At 43.7% G+C, this 16,018-nt stretch overlaps 1 protein-coding gene across 1 annotated transcript in view; it reads right to left on the bottom strand.

Annotated features, from left to right (window-relative positions):
• DENND3 (DENN domain containing 3) overlaps positions 1 to 664 on the bottom strand; it is a 40,381-nt gene extending 39,717 nt beyond the window's left edge. Inside the window, exon 1 of the mRNA XM_086741321.1 lies at positions 560 to 664. Coding sequence (XP_086597447.1) covers positions 560 to 643 — 84 coding nt within the window. The 5' untranslated portion in view covers positions 644 to 664. The remainder of the gene's footprint in view (positions 1 to 559) is intronic.
• Positions 665 to 16,018: the final 15,354 nt, after the last annotated feature.

The raw sequence follows: 16,018 nt of genomic DNA, 5'->3' as shown, positions 1-16,018 counted from the left end.
CATAAACAAATTATAAACCACACATGCAAAGCAGAAACCAACCCATCAACTTCTGCCCTCTCTGAATCGCTCGGGCTGTGCCAAGTTCAAGTTCAAATTCAAATTTGCTAAGGTTAATCCCAAGGTAGGGGTTTAAATCTTGTGCTGTCCTAAGGATACAAGTTACCAGGCTTTATTCCCCTGCCTTTGGCTTTTATCTCCAACGGCAGATGGGAAGCAGGCTATCACGAGTGAAGGACAAGCACTGTTCCAGCATTTTGCCGTTCCTGCTTACATAAAGCCACGCTGCACTCTTCATCTAAGCTCAGCCCCTGGAACACATCAGCTACTTCACGCTGCTACCAAATTATCCCTACTCCTGTCAAAATAAGTTTTCTTTGAAGTATTCCTGCTCCATCCGACGATCACCCCAACAAGGCAACTCCACAGCCCGTCGACGGGGGGGAGAGGCCCGGCCGGGGAGGAGCTGACCCGGCCGAGGCCCCCGCACCGAACCGCGCTGACACCGCCCGCCCGCGCTCCCTCACGGTACCGACCCCCCCTCCCGCCCGCCCCTCACCTGCAGGACCGCCCTGGCCCGCTCCCTGGGCACTCCGACCAGCAGGCAGATCTCCAGCAGGCCCGAGGGCAGCACGTCCTCCATGGCACAGCGGGGCACAGGCGACCGCTTTCCGCAGGGCCGCTCGGCCCCTCCCCGCGGGCCGGACCCGGCTCTGGCGGCGGGACTGGGACGGGGCGGGAGTGGGGGGGGGGGGAGAGCCCACTCCCACCCACAGCAGCGCTTCCCTGCCCTGTCAGGTATCGCGCGCTTTGATTGGCCACCTCTCCCGTCGCTCTGAGGCGCGAAGACCAATCAGAACGCCAGCACTTGCCCGCGGCGACTTCGCGGGGCCGGGCGGGGGCGGGGCGTCTCGTCTCCATTCCCCTCACCGCCCGTTAGCGGGCTGAGGTACCGGTCGCCTCGCTGTCGCATGGCTTGCGTTTAGCCGCTCTCCCCTCACCTCCTCTCCCTGCCCCGTCGGGGGAAGACGCTCCCTGCCCCAAGGGGGAGTTCACTTTTAGCTCCCGGCCTGATTTCCCGCTGGAGCTGTTGGCCCAGGCGGGTGGGTGAGGTCGCGGCCTGGCGCTGTGCTGAGCGGGGCCATTCCCGCCTGTTTGCTCGAGGTGACTCAGCGGGGGTATGTGGCTGCCGCTAAATAACAGTTTTATCTTTACGACGGGTCATAGTTTCAGTGAACTGTAAGCAAAGAGCTGATTGCAGACTGTGCATTGCTTTCACCTCCGGAGCAGCAGGGTTCTTCGTGGAAAGGCCTGCACGGCAGAGAAACACCACCGGGGACTCCAGGATTTATTTTCGAACTGTTTAATCCAAACAGACAATGAGTCTCTCTGTATGTGTTGGCTCTGTGTCCATCTTCACTGAGAGAAATGTGTTTCCCCTGGGACTGGAGCATGAAGTACGCGAAACCGTACAGAGCAGTTTCTCTGAAACTGAAGGTATGAGGCGTAGTTTCCTCACAGCCACAATTTTTTTTTGGCGGGCTAGTGTTCTTGTATTTTAAATGCAAAAAATAAGTCCCAGTATGAATGGCTCCAGGCTTTCATGAGGTTATTATTAGTCTGGGGTTCAGAACAGACTTCTTCAAAAAGTACAAAGAACGTCAGAAACACAATCTGTGGTCTTCTATGGGGATTTTATTTTCTGAACTTTTGTGGTATTAAAGCTCAGGGTTATGTGGCCTCTGGTGTTCTCACATTTAGAGGAAGTCACACATACAGAATATAGGAAACTATGTTTATATAGCACTAACTAAAAGAAGGAAATTCTTGAAAACCTGAAAGTTCAGGGATCGCTTCTTCACAGTTATAGAAGATCATAGGCTCAAAGATTTACGTTAATGAACTTTACGGTCATAAGGGATGGCTATCATCATCTTGTCTAGCTTGCGTAGCCCAGGCCACAGAATCAGAGTGATCCCTGTATTAAATTTGTAACTTCTGGCTGACGCCATGAGTTCCTGCCACAGGAATTACTACAGTCACTGTTGAAAGTTAGGCATCTCATTTTCAGTTTCACTGTTTAGCTTAGCTTTTTGCCACTGTATCATGTTACAGTTTGCCTGCAGTCTAAACAGATTCTTTACTACGAAAAGATTTCTCCTTGTGGAGTTCAAGATTATTAATCTCAATTTATTTTTTAAGAGATTAAACAGCTCATACTTTTAAAATTTCTTTCCTAATCACTAGTGTCCATCTTTTCTCCACCCCTTCAAATTTTTCCAGTATGCTTTTTGACTTCTGAATGCAAAAAATAAGCTTTACTACTGCTGAATGTACAGCGGTAAGTCACGTTGCTGTTTCTAACCAATATCCTTATCTAATTAAAACAGAGAAAGACTGATACATGAATCAGTCACAAAGGGTGTAATGTTTAATTGGTTATCCACTGTAACCCTGTATGGTTTTCTTAGCGTTGTTATTTCCAATATGACAGTCCTACATCGTACATTCATTGACCTATGACTATGACCTAGAATTTGACCACATTAAAAGAAAATTACAAATGAACTGGGGCTATTAAGCAATCCAAGTCCCCCTGTAGTTAATTAATCTGTATCATGATTAGTTTCGGATTTCTCTGCTATCTGCAATGATGAATACTGGATTATTCTTGTTCATAATTAATGTAGCCCTCAAAGCAAGGATACAGTGAAGTTATCAAAACAGAAGTACAAGATGAAAGGTACTGATGTGAATCTGATAAAATCTCAAGAACTCCGTAAGTAGGAAACCTACTATGTGGGGTCACTGGTAAGAGACAAAATAATTTGCACAAAGAATGCCTCTGTGCTACAAAAAGATTCGTGCAGGTAAATATTTTTTTTTTCCTAGGAGGAATTGTCAGCTGAGGAGGAAATGCCAGCTTTTATTCTGTGTTTTCTTTTTGTAGGATCACCAATACAGTAAATGTTTGTTTGTTTGTTAACTATCTGATGTGGTACTCAGCTGCTTACAGCTATATGCAGAAAAAACTGCTGGACTTGATATACCCTCAACGTGGGTAAGGCTTTATGAGACCTGAGGACAACATCTGAATAATTAAAGATTCCCTTGACATAGAAATCTAACTCAGCTTCCAAATACAGTGTTTATGTTTTAGCTAGACTGCCTCTGTTAAGAGGAGAAAATAATTTTACCAAGTCATGTGTTTCTTCGAAGCGATCTTGCTTATAAAATATAACCTCCCCAATCAGATGAGAAGCCTTGAGCTGCTCTGGCTTTAACAAGGCCACCCTCAAAATCCAGTACTCATAGGTGATAGAATACACCCTTCTGTGTTCAGCCTTACATTTGAAATACCTTCCAAATTAATCTCCAAAACTTCTATCCTCGCTTCTTTCAAATTACTGCTGTAAATTAGGAACTGCAAATGGGATTTGTCTACAATCATGCTGTAGACTGCATGGAAATGGTTGAGTTGCTCTCCATCAACCCCAAAGGGAGCTCAGAGTGACTTGTTGAGTTGTAGACACCTATGCTGCAAACACCTCCATCTTGAGGGATATGGGCCAGGTGAGGAGTAGAGTCAGGACCCTGAATTTTAGGAGAGCAAACTTTCAGGTGTTTAAGGAATTAGTGAATGGGACCACCAGGGAAACTGCTCTCAAGGACAAAGGAGCTGAAAAGAGCTGGCAGCTCTTTAAGGACATTATTCTTAGAGCACAAGAGCTCTCGATTCCCCTGTGTAAGAAGTCGGACAAGGACGGCAGGAGACTGACACAGGTCAGTAAGGACCTCCTGGCCCAGCTGAAGTGTAAGAATGAAATGCGCAAGCAGTGGAACGAGGGACATGTATCCTGGGAAGAATACAGAGACACTGCCGGAATGTGTAGGGATGGGATCAGGAAAGCTAAAGGCACAGTTGGAGTTAAATTTGTCAAGGTATGCGACCAGTAATAAGAAGGGCTCCTACAGGTATGTTGGCCAAAACCGGAAGATTAAAGAAAGAGTACGTGCACACACCCCACACCCCTGCAGATGAATAAGACAGGAGAACTGGTGAAAACCAACACAGAGAAGGCTGAGGTACTCAACATTTTTTTTTGCCTCAGTTTTTGATGGTAATCTCTCTTCCTACATCTCTCAAGCCCGTGAACCTCAAGACAGGGACTAAGGGGAATTAAGTCCCTCCCATCGTAAGTGAGGATCAGGTTCAAGACCACCCGAGGAATCTGAAGTCCGTGGGACCTGAGGAGATGCATCCCAAGGTCCTGAGGGAATGGGCTGATGTAGTTGCCAAGCCACTCTCCATCATATTTCAAAAGTCATGGCAGTTAGGTAAGTCCACAATCACTGGAAAAAGGGAAACATCATGCCCATTTTTAAAAGGGAGAACCCTGGGAACTACCGAGCTGTCAGCCTCACCTCTCTGCCCGGTAAGATCATGGAGCAGATCCTCCTGGAAGACATGTCAAAACATATGGAAGACAGGAAGGTGATTTGAGGCAGTCACCATGACTTCACCAAGGGCAACTTGTGCCTAACTAATCTGGTGACCTTCTGCAATGGAGTGGCTGCATCAGTGGACAAGGGAAGAGCTACAGATGTCATCTGCCTGGACTTCTGTAAGGCTTTTGATATGGTCCCCTGTAGCTTTCTTGCCTCTAAATTTGAAGAGATTTGCATTTGATGGATGGGCTGTTAGGTGGATGAAGAATTGTCTGCATGGTGTCATCCAAAGGGTTGCAGTCAATAGCACAATGTCCAAATGGAGATCAGTAACAAGCAGTGGCCCTCAAGGGTCCATACTGGGACCAGTACTATTTAGTATCTTCATCAACGACATAGTGGGATTGAATGCACCCTCAGCAAGTTTGCAAATGACAGACACCAATCTGAGAGGTGCAGTTGACTCACTTGAGGACGTTTGCCATCCAGAGAGATCTTGACAGGCTTGAGGAGTGGGCCTATGCAAGACCTCATGAAGTTCAGCAAGGGCTAGTGCAATGATGTTCTGCACCTGAGTCAGAGCAGTCCTCGTTATCCATACAGGCAGGGGGATGAATGGATCAAGAGCCGCCCTGTGCAGAAGGACTTGGGGATACCGGGGGATGAAAAGCTGGACATGAACCAACAATGTGCACTTGCAGCCCAGAAGGCCAACTGTATCCTGGGTTGCATCAAAAGCAGTGTGGACAGCAGGTCAAGGGAGGTGATTTTGCCCCTCTACTTTGCTTTCATGAGACCCCACCTGCAGTACTGCGTCCAGCTCTGGGAATCCCAGCACAAGAAAGACATAGACCTGTTGCAGCGAGCTCAGAGGAGGCCACGGAAATGGTCAGAGGGCTGGAGCACTTCTGCTGTGAGGACAGGCTGAGAGAGTTGGGGCTGTTTAGCCTGGAGAAGAGGAGGCTCTAGGGAGACCTTACAGCAGCCTTCCAGTACTTAGAGGGGGCCTTTAGGAAAGATGGGGAGAGACTGTTCAGTAGGGCCTGTTGTGATAGGACGAGGGGTGATGGTTTTAAACTGAAAGTGGAAGGTTTTGATTGGACATAAGGAAGGATTTTTTTTTACGATAAGCGTGATGAGACACTGGAGCATGTTATCCAGAGAACTTGTGGATGCCCCCTCACTGAAAGCGTTCAAGGTCAGGCTGGTCAGGGCTTTGAGCAACCTGATCTGATGAAGGATGTCCCTGCTCCTTGCAGGGGGGTTGGACTAGATGACCTTTGAAGGTCCCTTCCAACCCAAACCATTCTATGATTCTATTTAGTCAAATGAATCCTAGTCCATGTAACAGTAAAGCCATTCAATATATCTTCATCGTAGCATTTTCCCTCACATGTATGTCTTCTTTTATCTGGGGTACCCCTAATACAGGACTGAGTCCTCAACCTTTATGTGTTCCCTCCCAATGGGTGTGATAAAACCACCTGATAACAACAGCTCTGAGGTAAAGCTGGGAAAGGAATTTGCCCTCCAGAAGCTCTAGGGCTGTGAGCTGTGAAGTGCGTAAGTGACTTAAGGAGTTTCAAAGTATTAAGATTACTGGGCATGTTCTTTTAGTGCTGATTCTATTCGCACTTGTGCATCTTTTCAAACAGTGCTGCGAACTATACGTAGGCTAACTCAGGAACTCTTTCAGAGTTTCACCATGATGAGTGTAAAGACTGCAGGAATTTCCTTTAGAAACTGAGTATAGACATCATTTGTGTTCCGCGGGTTTATTGATACATTGCTCGGTTCAATATCCTCGCTTTTGCTTATGCTTAAGGTTGTTGCACGGAATTATCTTCAGCTGAGAACTGAAAGTCAGACCACCGCTTCCTTCCACTACCTGGCTCACAGGTCTATACGTTTCTGTGCCTATGCTAAGCAAGGATGCATGGATAGGAAATCCTTATTTTGTCTGGTCAGAACTGTGTGTTCCAGCCGAAGGGAAGACGGGAAGTACAGCATGAAGTATGCTCAGACAACTCTTTGCAGGCTAGAAGTCCATGTTAAAACACCACATTTTAGGATTTTAAGCCCTTTGTCTCTAAAATCAGTTCTTATTAACAAGGTCATTCATAGGGGGAAGGATTTGTTTTGCACAAAACTCAAGGAGGTCAGCTTGACATATTCTCTCCAACTTCAGCATTTCTCATTTTATATTCCTTCTTCCAGAATGATGAAGCAGGAGAATTCCCTGAATCTGCAAAGAAAGATCTTTATTGGCAGATATAACATTTCTTTCATCGCAGGACAATGTGCTTTCTAAATTTATACTGATATTAGCATCCAAGCAACCAGCTGGTAAGTGACTGCAAATTGAATCATTATTTTCAAACTAGGGCCCTGCACAGTCTTAAAATTCCTCTCTCAGTGCCTCAGAGATTTATTCCCATTCTTAATAATGCTACAAAAACGTACTCTGAGAATTCTTTATTGTCCCAGGTATTGTCTACCTGAGTGCAATGACTTTGACCCCAGTATTATTCTGTAAAAGGTCACTAGGCTCAGCATAAATGTATCAGAGGGAAAGGAGGACAGTTCAGGGATCTCTGCCTCTATTAACAGTTCCATTTCCATCTTCTTTCTTTTTTACTTGGCTTGTCTGGTTTCTGCTGCCACCGTTTATGGTATAACAGAATACTATTTTTTTTCAATATTGTCATTGAGCACTGGAGCAGAGGTCTAGAGATGTGCCATCTCCATCTTCAGAGATTTTCAAGAAGATACTGAACAAAGCTGTGAGCAAACTGGTCTGACCTAACAGCTGACCCTGCTTTGAGCAGGAGGGTGGACTAGAGATCTCCTGACGTCCCTTCCAACCTGGATGATTCTGTCATTCTCAGGGACTCTGTGTACAAACACAGCAAAAGGGTTAAAATTTTTATATGAAGGAAAAAAATGTTAGAATTCCAGTCAACCAAGTAGGGAAAATCCTCAGGCAGTTGTACGGTCAATGACCTTTCAATTTAACACAAGTAATTTTTTATGATGGGACAGAGAAATAGCTTTGGGTGTCAATGCAACACTTATTCTTCATCGTTTCTATATTTCTGATGAGGCTGGCTGTAGTTTTATTTTTCTGAGAAAAAGCCAATCTGTTGAAAGTCCTAGGAGGCAAAAAAAAAAAAAAAAGCTGAGCTTTATCACAGTTCCTGCATCTTGAGAAACGTAGCAACACTAAGCTGTCAGGTCTTGGCAAAGAACCAGACTAATGTGAGTGCTCTCAATATTAGAAACACTTTGCATGGCAGATATTGTGAGATGTTTCTGAGGCTACAGAAGAGCTTATTCCTGACTCTAATCACTCTAAGGTCAGTTTTACCACTGTTTTATTTATGTGGGATGCATAACATGTCCCTCAAATCTGACTTGCTTAACCTGACATTTATTATACTTCTAGTTCTTCACCATCTGGTTCAATCTCAGGCAGCCGAAGAGATTTTAATAGTTTTGCAGCTGCTTTTATAGTAGCATTAAAACTTCATAACCTGTGTCCTCTTACTGCAGTGCTGTAAAAGAAGTGCAGATTCAGAATTACTGCAGAGGTCAGTTAGTGCACAAAGACAGAAAGTCAGATACAAAAAATAAAATTTCAGGTAGGCTTTTACAGGCTTTTGTATAATAGCTTCTTGTATACATCGGTGTAAGAAACCTTAAAATAAGTAAACACAGATATCGTAATTCGTAACTATGAACTGCTTTTTTTTTTTGATAAAGTAAAACTTTGTTTTGTCCCTGGAATCTGAAGAATCTCTTGGGATGCTCCACTGCATTCAGAAAAGATCAATCAGCAGTTAGTAACTTGACAAAAGCACAGTATAATAAACTTCACTGGTAATTAATGCTAGCTTAGTGAAATACATTAAAAGCCAAACACTTTCCCTCTTGATCTTTTTGTAGCTGCCCCTACATCACTCTCTTTAGGAAAAAAAAAAACCCAGCATATATAAATAAAACCAACTTTGTTATATATAAACCAGTCTCCTCTATGCTTGGGAACTGTTTACATATAATAAGGTTGTTCATTTTCAAATATGCACTTTACAAGGTTGTTGAAGAAGATTAGTTCAGGTTTGGATCCAACTGGAATACCAAACAGTTGTATTTTCCATATAAAACAACTAGCTCCCAAGTGATCTTAGTTTATCCCCAGATAAAAAATGCATCGAGAACCGCAATAAGGCAGCACACAGCAGGTACCCTCTGTAGTAGTCCAGTGTAAACAAAAATAGGAAGAGAATCTACGGGTATTAGCTGGGATGGTTATGTATAACATGAGGCCATTCTAACTTGACAGCTTTTCATCCTGATGCTCCTTGTTCTCTAGCAGGCAGTGCAACATCATAGAGCAAGACCTCATGAAAGCCGTTTCTAAGCACAGAAGGGAGAGAAGGTGCCTAGAAGCAGTGAGAATGGGTTTACCAAGGGCTGTCATGCTTTACCAACCTGTGTGCCTTTCCTTGATGACTGACTATGGAGGATGGGAGAAATGAGGGTGGTAGAACACTGGCCCAGGTTGCCCAGTGAGGTGGTGGATGCCACATCCCTGGAAACATTCAAGGCCAGGTTGGACGGGGCTCTGAGCAACCTGATCTGGTTGGAGATGTCCCTGCTTCTTGCAGGGGGGTTGGACTAGATGACCTTTGAAGGTCCCTTCCAACCCAAACCATTCTATGATTCTATGAAATGGATGTCATTTACCTTCTCACTAGGCTTTGACAGACTCTCCCATAGCTTCATTTTAGCCGGGTTGGGAAGAAATGAACTAGATAGAGGACCACAAGGTGGTTGAAAACTGTCTAGATCATCAGGTTCAAAGGGTTATGGTGAACAGTTTGAAATCTAACAGCTGGTTATGAGTAGCATTCCTCAACATTTCATACTGGGGCTAGTAATTCTTAGCATCTTAATCATTAACGTGGACCATGGGATCAAAGGCACCGTCAGCAAGCTTGTAGATGCCACTATGGGGGCAGAGGTTGGAAAGCTGAAGGTTGGAGCTGCCAGAAGAGAAGTCTAAGGAGAGATCTAATTGAAATCTACCTGAAGAGGGGTTATAAAGAAAAGCGACACAGACTTTTCTCGGAGGCATACAGTGGGAGGACATGGGGCAACAGTTGAAAGTTGCAGCAAAGGATGTTCTGATTGAATATAAGGGAAAAGATTTTCACCGTGAGAGTGATTAAGCACTTAAGCAGGTTCCCCAAGGAGGCAGTGTAATCTCCTTTAGAGGTTTTGGAAACTTGGCTGGATGAGGAGCAGGGCAATGGGATCTAACTCTGAAGTTATTGCTGCTTTGAGCAAAGAGTTGGACCAGAGACCTCCAAAGGTCCCTTATAAACAATATTTGTCTTTGATTCTATAATTAATTAAGCCCACATTGTTCTATTTGCATGCAAGAGTCCTTAGAGATGTAAAAGTGCAGCAGACCAAGAACAAAGTTCAACCATTTGCATAGCTAAACTTATCGTATACTTTTAGGTCTACTTCTATATCACTACAGAAGGAGTATATTTAAATATTGCCTGGCACATCAAATATAGCAATCAGGGACATGTTGCTGCATCATCTATAACTGAAACTGGTCAGAACGTAGCTTCTCGTAAATAATTAACTCCCGCTTACTGCTTTGAAATGCCTGATTTGCATGAGAACGTAATGGCGCAACTTCTACCATGAGAGCAGGCATTCTGTGCTGCCACAAGGCCAAGGAGGGCTCTGCATAGCTGACACCACCCAATAGTCAGTGCTTGTTTTCCATGTTGCACTTCTGAGAGTAAAAAAAAAAAAAAGCTAAATTTGGGGTTGGAAAACTTAATTGACAGTGTGTCCTCGCTGTCTTGTTTTCCATGGTTCTTGTTTATCCCTCCAGAATAGCTATTTCATTTTTCTGTAGGGTGTCCGGTCAGTTGAAGAGCAGAGAGAATATCTTGTCTACAAAGGTGAATTATTCATCAAACGTATTTAAAAAAAAAAAAAAATTAGAGCAATTTAGGCTTTCTTCTCAGGCACAGCTGAATCTAATGCTGTCTTGCCTTATTTCAATTTTTCTTTCTTTTAGTGTTTGGAGAATTATTCAGAGTTGATTTACCTCGACTCTTCAAAAAAAAAAGAGAAAACCACCAAAATATAACATTTCAACTTGGTGAAGTAACATAACCTGACATACATGGAAATGACTGAAAATTCTAAATGTGCATATTCCACAAAGATTAACCTTATGTCTAATTTTCAAGTGGCAGAAAGAGCAAACTCTTTATGACAACTCTGGCCTTCCTAGCGTGAGATCATCCTCCTGAAGGGTAGCTATTAACTCTGTGTTTGTAGAGCACACACGATGTCACGAGCCCAGTTTGGTCAGCTGCCAAGTACTTCTGTGGTACGTTACAGTGGTTGTCAAAAAAGAGAATTTTTTTATTTTATCAAGAGCTGTTGGAAATGCAAAGGCAATTATTGAATTCTAGAGTGGAAGTAGAGTTTGTCGTGTGATCTGGGAAAGCTTCCTCTTACGAGAAGCAGTGACTCAGAAAACACTGCCCTTAGCTTCTGTAATAGTCACCAAAGATATTCACCTACTGAGGGGAAATTACGTAATATAAAAATATGTAGAGTTCTCAGAGCTTGTATTAAGTGCATTGGTATGAAAAACTAAAAATAGATATAGCCCAAGCTAGAGCTGGAAATAAATTTATTACTATTTCCACAGAAGACAGTATTTATTTTTAAGTCCTGGCTAAAAGAGACAGACTTGAGTTCTCAGGTTATGCAGACCAAAGGCTTCAACGACAATGTTTTCTTATTAGTTCTGTTCTCATCTACGTGTTATGTTCACTTGCTGCACCTTTTCTAAAATTAAGCCTTCAGTCCTCAGTTTCTTCTTCAGGATCAAGCCCACACAACTCATTATTGCCTTGCAACCTTAGACAGTAAATGCCTCTGGGTAGGAGGCGTTTCTGTGAGGGTAGTATAGTTACCCTGCAGAGCAGGGCACCCATCCAAGGCATGCAGGTAACAGCACGACAACAAGAACTAATTGCTTTCTGGTATTTCTTTGTTAAAGTTCTGCCATTGTTTTAAAAGAAAGCTGGTTTACGTCTTTCAGCAGATTGCATTGTGGCCCCTTCACCAAACACGGCTGAAAGTGACATTAATAGAAATTGTGAAAGAGATCATTTGCGCTGTCTCATATTGCACCAAAAGAGAGGTAATTTTTAAAGCATGCTAGGAATGTGTCGTTTGGCACAACCATATGAGGCATTCCCTTTCAGGCCTTTCTTCAGGCAGTGCAAGTTGCTCATAGGTCAAAAAGTTGATCACACGCTGATAAAATCCATGTGTCTTTAATGACCAGAGCACATGCTTCTAGTAAAAGTTGGTTCAACAGAATTTGTTGTGTCTTTCCTATTTTTCCTTGGCTATAGTTGTAAGAAAGCAGCATTGTTTAATGAAGAAGGCACATTAGTGGAGTTCATAAATGAATCTATGAACAGATTTTCCTGCCAAGTCTATTCTTTAATTCTTATTTCCCTGGATTTTCTCACGGATTTAACAAGATTTTTCACAGAAGCTTTCTTACAGCGATTTGTTGCAAATATATTGCAGCACCCATAGAAAGCTGACTGACTTGAACAAGATACGATCACCTCTTCATAACGACATGCATGATTACTCCTGCAAATCATGTAATTATGATAAAGATTTCAAAGGAAAGAGGGTAATTTATTTATGTACTGTTCAGAAACATTCAGTTTCTTGATGTGGAGCAAAACCTGAATCTCAATAGAGAAGTCTTTAGAGTTACTGCAACAAGACCAATCTGAGCTAACCAGGAAGGAATCAGAGGCTTTTCATAAAGCAGTGCCAAGACAAGTGCTACGGGGCACTGTGCTGCAGGATACGTTTACAATAAGTTATAAAGGCTGCATTTATTTCAAAATCAGCGTCTTTAAAAAGCAGGAAATTCTGTTTGGGAGAAAGCAACCCTCAAATTGAGTTTGCGAGTGATCTGGACCTATCTAAATCTTGTGAAATAACAACAGTCAAGCCTTCTGTTTTTTAGCTGAGCCAAAAAGTAAACCTTAAACATAAACAGCACAAAAGCTTTGGCACTAAGCAGAATTTGTAATTCAGCACTGAACCAGCTATTGAATCCCCCTTACAATATTTTTGTACTCTGATTTATTTTTCCTAACACCTAGATACCTCAGGGTGTCTTGAAACACCATGGATGCTTGGTGCTCTACAGACCTATGGCATAGTCTTTTCTCCAAAGAGCTTACAGAACCTACAGCCAAGCAACATGGGCTTGTTTTGTCTTTATTCTCTGACTACAGATGGTGTTCAGTTCTGCTACGTTAAAATAAATATCAGAACTTAAATATAACAGCTACATCCTCCAGACAAGTGATTGCAGAAATATGCAGAATTTACAGCCTTGCTTTTGTATTCTAACCGTATCTCACTGAGATCATCAGGCAATGTTTTGCCCTTGTTATCATTCACTGCCAGTCTCATTTCAGACCGCAAAGCCAGCTCCACACACATGCTAACTCTGTGATAACATAACATCCATGCCTACCTCTGCAGTGTATGACAGAGCTCTGAAAAGCTGCACCCCTCCAGCTGCCAGCAAGGAAAAGAGAAGGTGTGTGAGATGAAGATTCAGAGATTGCTGGCACATAAGCAGCAGCTACTGAACCCTGGACTATCAGTACCTGAAAAACGGGGGGTTTATAGGTATCCTCTGGTTTCAGTGCTCAACATTTGTTAATGTTGTTTTCACCCTGTAGCTATAGCACCACCCAAAAGCAACATGGAAATACCCAATGAATAATTTTTTCCCTTTTCTCATGTTACAAGACGTTTTCTGATGTGCAGCAGGGGAGCATGCAAGGTTTCTATGAAAGAAGAGGGTCAGGAAGGAGGCTGAGGTCATCAGTTTTTCAGTTACACGTAGTTTTCTCTACAGACTGCGTGACCCTTACCTTTGCAAATGGAGCTCAAAATGGTTCCTACAGAAGTCAGTACTTGTACTCCAGTGGTGCCTAAAGCCATCAGGGTCCAGACTCCACTAAATGCAGTATAAACTCGTAGTCTTTGCCCTAGGGAACATTCACTCCATCTTTCCTCACCCTCGTTGTATATTCTGCCCCAAGGCAGAATAGAAGCGGTTAATGGTGGCTGTAATGATGACTGCTGCTCTGTGAACACCTTCCACTGCGAACTGTGTGGATGCCAATACCGATTTCTCTTCAAACACGGTGCTAATTTCATGGCATTCAGCCTCCCTCAGTAATGGCTAAGTCTGACTTGCAAACTAGGCTCTAGTCTCCACTCTTGCAATTATCTACCCATCCAGTTTTTCTTTCTTTTAATCAACAAAGAGAGGCGGTGAAATTCCCACTCCTGGGCAACCTGATCTAATTGCTATGTTAGTTCTGCTTCGAGCAGGAGAGTAGGCTAGAAACCTCCAGAAATCCCTTCCAACTTGAATTTTTTTCTCTAATTCCACGTTTTATGAAAGCAGGTGTATTGGGTGTCCATGTCCAGGTTTTGGTATCAGGGAGCCTCTGTGAGAAGAGGCCAGGGGCTGCCCTTGCATCGGACAGAGCTGGCTCCAAAACAGAGCCGCCACAGGACGCAGCTGAGCCCATCAGCAACATTGGTGGCACCTCTTGGGAAAAACAGTTAAGAAAAGACAAAAAAGCTTGCAGCCGCTGAGAGGAGTGAGAAAAATGTGAGAGAAACAATGCTGAGGACACTAAGAAGGAGGGGGAGGAGATGCTGCAGTCACCAGAGCAGAGATTCCGCTGCAGACCATGGAGAAGACCATAGAGAGGCAGGTTGTCCCCCTGCAACCTATGGAGAACTGCACTGGAGCAGAGATCCACCTGCAGGCCACAGGGGACCCTATGCTGGAGCAGGTGGATGTGCCCTGAAGGGGGTTGCAGCCCATAGAGAGTTCATGCAGGAGCAGGTTTTCTGGCAGGACCTGTAGCCCCCAGGGACCCACGTTGGAGCAGTTTGTTCCTGAGGAGCTGTGCTCCATGAAAAGAAGCCGTGCTAGAGCAGTTTGTGAAGAACTATAGCCTGTGGGAAGGACACGCCCTGGAGAAGTTCATGAAGAACTGCAGCCTGTGGGAAGGACCTCACACTGGAGCAGGGGAAGAGCATGAGGAGGAAGGAGCAGCAGAGACGAAGTGTTATGGACTGACCACAACCCCTATTCCCCGTCCCCTGCACTGAATGGGGAGGAGAGAGGTAGAAGAATTGGGAAGGAAGGAGTGAAGTTGAGCCTGGGAAACAGGGGGAAGTGGGGAAAATGAGTTTTTAGTTTTATCCTTGTTTCTCACCATCGTGCTCTATTTTTAATTGGCAATAAATTAAATTAGTTTTCCCCAAGTTGAGCCTTTTTTTGCCGGTGATGGTGACTGGTAAGCCATCTCCCTGTCTTCATCTTGACCCGTGAGCTTTCTCCTCCCCTCATCCTGTTGAGGAGGGGGAGTGAGAGAGCAGCTAGGTGGGAGTCTGGCAGCCTGCCACGGCCAAACCCATCACAGCAGGTATTGAATTTTACAAGCAATTGCAGTCATGCCCTGATCACTTCAAGCACATGAACATCACTACAGAATTCCTAGTGGGATTTATTCAAGTGCGTAAAGGCATCAGGATATGCCCTGTAAGGATTGTACTAGATCTCCAGCACTACCAAATCCCTTGAGTCAAACCATTTAATAATTTCCTAATTTATTAGGAAACAATAAAACTTTCCGTTATCAATTTAAGTTCTTTTCTTTCCTTGCTGATCTTTTGGGTGACTAAATGCAAGCATGTTACTTAAGTGTAACACAGACTGTTTCTCCACAGGGTTAAGAACAAGAAAACCCAGCAGTAAGGCAATACTAAATGATGCCAAACCGGAATTATTTACTCCAAACTGAAGGACTGATTGGTTTCATACACAAAGGTGAGCAGGAGTCCTTGTCATCTCCCTTCATCCACTGCAGCTATTTTCTTTGTAAGTTTTGATCCTCTGCTCTCACTAATGTCCACTTTTTTCCAGAAGGAAGAAAAAATACTTCTGGTAGTGCCAAGGATGGAAGGAATAAGGAAAATACAAACTTGGGAAAAGAGTGCGCACATTTACTAGTGAGTACTATGGAGCGTTTATTGTGTGTGTGTTGATAAAACCTGCTTTGATTGTTTCAAAACTGGGCACTTGCAGATCAAACAAAAGCAAAGCTCCAAAATCTTAGCAGCTGCAGAACAGAGTTACAGGTCTAGATGACAGCTAAGGAATTAGCAATGCCAAATGAAGTATGTCAGATTCGCAACATCAAATCTATCCACCCCAGCTTGCAACATACACCAGCCCTAGCTGCGCGTAAAGAATAGGAAAAACCAAGAGGTGGGTTGATAAAAAATGCCTGGATGGAAACATGACTTTTCCTGGGGAAGAGAGGGGAAATGCTTTATTAGGATTGCTGTATTTAATATGACAGATATGACAGCTGTTTGTGACACA

This window comes from Chlamydotis macqueenii, chromosome 2, assembly GCF_036417535.1.
Source record: "Chlamydotis macqueenii isolate bChlMac1 chromosome 2, bChlMac1.mat, whole genome shotgun sequence".
NCBI lineage: Eukaryota > Metazoa > Chordata > Aves > Otidiformes > Otididae > Chlamydotis > Chlamydotis macqueenii.
This window is presented reverse-complemented; position numbering and strand designations above follow the sequence as displayed.